We start from the raw sequence: 4041 nt of genomic DNA, 5'->3' as shown, positions 1-4041 counted from the left end.
ATTTAAATTTGAAATAACCAACATTAAAGAGTCAACAAGTTCGTGACAGGTGAAGGGTGAAGGTGACATGGTATAGTTTCAACAATAAGACTGATAGAACCTTCATAGATTCGCTCCATTATATTTGTTTGTGCGTGAGCTTGAAATTTTGTAGTATATAAATATTAATTAAAAGTGACAGAAGAACAAGATGCCTGAAGATGATCTGCTGAGGCTTTTTGATCAACTGAATGTTAAGACAGGAAATTTAAATTCTAACGTTATTAAGGCATGGTTTGATACAGAGTGCGAAGATTTTCTAAAATGGCTATGTTGTTCAATAAATGAAGAATGTTATATAACAGCACAGCAAGAATTTGAGTAAGATACCCTGTTGTTTTAGATTTAAATAATTAACGTGTGTCGATCTACATCATTTTAGGTTCTCACAGCTTGACAATGTTTTCACAAATGATGAGTTAAATAAAAAACTGAAATTAACTGAAACACTATATCCAGATTTTTTGGAGGTTGATTTAAATTTGTTGAACATCGAAATTGCAAAAGATACTATTGAAATACTTGAGGAACAACTAAAAAATTACGACCATCAATTACAAATTAATCAGTATGAAATGTAATTGAATTTTTAATTCATTTAATTCATTAAGTTGATTTTAGGAAGTTAAATGAAAGTTTATCAGTAGAATTTTCAAAGATCTCTTCAGAAGAAATTAAAGCACAACTTGACAAAGAGGTTGCACAAGAAAATTGCACAAAACTGAGTATAAGGCTTGATGATATAAATAAAGAAACTTTTGCTCAAGTTACAAGATATAGTTTTTACTTAAGTAATTTTCAATTTGTAAGTACAATTAAGTTAACTAAAATAATCATTACATAAATGTGTTCAATAGATAGATTTTCCAAACTTCATAAACAGCATGGATATGTTAGAACCTTTGGAAAAACTCACTGAAGTTATTAATAACATAACTGCCATTATGAAAATAGATGATTTGTTAGAAATGAGTAGTGCAAAGTTTTTAAACCACTCTTTAGTGGAACTTCAAGACTGGTAAGCATATTATTGTACATATATAGTATAGCAGTTTGCCTGGACTGATTGGGTCATACATAGTAATAATTGGATTAGTACTATATCTATAACTTAAAACACCTAAGGTTTTTGCAAAAACCCTGATTTTGTGATATGGCTGCAATAGATAAATAACACCGTTAAAACTTGAAAAGACTACTCGCTAATTTTACTAAAGAGGCAGAAAATTACAATATTTAATAATAAGGCTAGAATGAAACATTTTTAAAAGCCAGCAATGTTTAAATGTAGTGCAGAACTTTTTGCATTTTACTGGTAGTTACACGATTTTTTGGATTTTAACGATGATGTGTATGAATTTAATAAAATTGTCATTTACAGCTTATTTCATACTAAAATTAGTAATGTGGTCTTAAAAATGGAAGTTGAAGCGTTAGAGTATACATTAAATTTTCTTGAAAACTGTGACCTCCACATTATGTACTCATTTATGGACTGGTAAAACTATGCATCATACTTACCTAATAATTGTCTCATTATTATTTTTATTCTAGTGATAAAACAATGTTAACTGTGGATTTAGCTAAGGACCAACAAAACTGGATGCTTAAAGAAATTGAAGAAACAGCTCTAAAGATGTCTGAACAGTATGTAAATGAACCATCTGTGAAATATTCCAAAAGCGAGCTTGAATTTTGTTTGTAAGTTCCTTTAACTTGTTTTCTATATTTTTTGTATTGTAACATGTGTTTGACTTTTTCTAGAAATAGATCAAGCTATTTAACTAAATGTAAGCAGTGGCTAGAAAAAAATCTATTACACTTTATATTATTGTATAAATTAAATTTGCAAGAGAAAATGGATGTAAGTAGTTCCAGACAATTTTTTAGGAACATTCGAAATTATATTTGTAAGGATGTTGAAGCTACAAACTTTAGGAGAGTATGTTGAAATCAAGTTTATTTAATATGTATTATTTTAAAAAGAGAATTCTAGGAAGCAATGTTCAAATTAAATGAGGAATTTAAAATGTTTTGTAACAAACCTATTGAAAAGAAGTTTAAGTTAATAGAAGATGTTGGTTTAGTTTTGTCAAAAAATGATGTACCACTAGTAAAGGTTATGAAAGAAGGCACCTTATTAAAAAGCAAAACCAAACAACTTAAAAAGCAACAGTTATCTTCTATTACAAGTAACATGATCATATCAAAAGAATTGTACTGCAAGTAATTATTTATTTATGTTCTTATTATATTTTTCTATTTTAGGATGTTTAATATTCAGGTTTTAGAAAAGTTTTTACTTTGCGGTCCAACTCTTCAAAATGTAATCATACCTCATAAACTCTGGAAGTTATTCATTAAAATTAATCAAAGTTTAACATCACAGAACTCAGCTGTCAAATTATTACTACAAGCTGCACAAAAACCTAAGGTAAGACAAAATATATTTTTCCACATAAATGATTGCAGAAATCTTTCCAGGATAAATTTTTGAAAAACAAATGGTTACATTATCAGAACCTGTTGTGGAAGTACTATGTTACAGATTATGTAAAAATGTTATCTTTTCTTGATCAAATTAAAGCTGATGGTTAGCTGCCTGTAACAAGTGGTGCATGCATACAAACTAATTTTGCAATGTCCATTAGTGAAAGACAAAAAAAGGTAGAATTACATAGTTTACATTTATTTTATTAAACGCATTTATATAATATACTGTGAGCTAAAACGTTATCCTGTTAGAAAAACATAAATTCTTTTTTATTAAATTTAAATTCTGCAAATATTCCTTTTTTAAGCTTACTGGTACCTAATAATCAGTCAAACACTCCATAGAAATCCTTTAAAAAAAACTATTTCCATAACTTTTCTTGCTAATATAATCGCACAAAATTTCTGAAGTTATTGAACATTGAACTGTTATGCCTCTTTACTCCACACTTTGATTGAAAGTGATGAAGCCATCCACCGTGAGAAATATTTCAAGAAATCAAGTCGAGTTTGGTAAATGTTAAATTTGAACTCAAGGTAAGTTGTCAAATGACTTTCAAATCGGTAAATCAATATCGGTAAGTACCCAGTGGACAGTAGACAACCATCTTTTGAAGCCCATTTTTAAAAAAGAACTTTACAAAACAATCGGCCTTCTGAAACCAGAGTTACAAAAAAATGTTACATATCTTACTGCAAATAGACGATCATTCGTGGAGAATGTCCATTGTCCATCAACAGTTTTCCACATTAGAAGCAATAAATAATAAATACTTGTTTGTGATTTTAAAAATTTCAAATATGTCAGTCTAATCGTGGAAAGATGAACAATTCATGCTCGACATACTCAAGTAAAAGAAAAAACTAAATATCAATAGTAATGTCAACTTTACATTACTATGGCGGACAATAAATTTAGGCCGGCAAATTTCTGACATTTCAAAAAAGTCAATGCAAGCGACCATTTATTGTCATTATGACTGATGTGTCAGTTTGTCAAACTGAAGTTTTTCAAGCTGTTTGGCGTTTCCTTCGCCTTTTTCGTAACTTACAGATCATGACGCACTAGCATTACTGATTTGTAGTAGCACTTCTCTCTGGGGCACGCTTCTTTTCCCAATTTTAATTTTGATTATCGCTGTCACGATGACAAAAATCGAAAATGGGGTTAGTTGAACATTATGCCAGCTTCACATTTTGATGTCAACTCAATGACAGGCCGGCCTAAATTTATTGTCCGCCATAGTACACTTTATACGTATTTGTATTCAAATAACTGTTGACTTCGATTGAACCAGTCCCTTTTAAACAGGGAAGTAGGTATAAGTTGGTTTATAAACAATTTAAATGCTTGATGGCTGTTGTATATGTTGTAGTATAAAGAATAAAGACTAATTTTATAGTTTTCAAAATTTCTTTAATTAGCGTTGTTGGGTTGTCTAACTGTCTGAACTGCATAATGTTTTGTCCTGTATTCAAAAGAAAAAAATAAATAATTATGAATATGGC

General features: G+C 29.4%; 1 protein-coding gene across 1 annotated transcript; it reads left to right on the top strand.

Moving 5' to 3' along the window:
• Positions 1-2827, top strand: LOC138123636 (uncharacterized). Its single transcript, XM_069038406.1, has 10 exons — positions 1-360; positions 422-607; positions 661-844; positions 897-1057; positions 1421-1537; positions 1594-1740; positions 1804-1981; positions 2036-2256; positions 2308-2473; positions 2524-2827. The coding sequence occupies exons 1-10, from the start codon at positions 191-193 to the stop codon at positions 2635-2637; spliced, it is 1644 nt and encodes a 547-aa protein (XP_068894507.1). The 5' UTR covers positions 1-190; the 3' UTR covers positions 2638-2827.
• The last annotated feature ends 1214 nt before the right edge of the window (positions 2828-4041 follow it).

Source organism: Tenebrio molitor, chromosome 2 (assembly GCF_963966145.1).
Source record: "Tenebrio molitor chromosome 2, icTenMoli1.1, whole genome shotgun sequence".
Lineage (NCBI taxonomy): Eukaryota > Metazoa > Arthropoda > Insecta > Coleoptera > Tenebrionidae > Tenebrio > Tenebrio molitor.
Note: the sequence above shows the minus strand (reverse complement) of the source record. Positions and strands in the feature narration are given on the sequence as shown.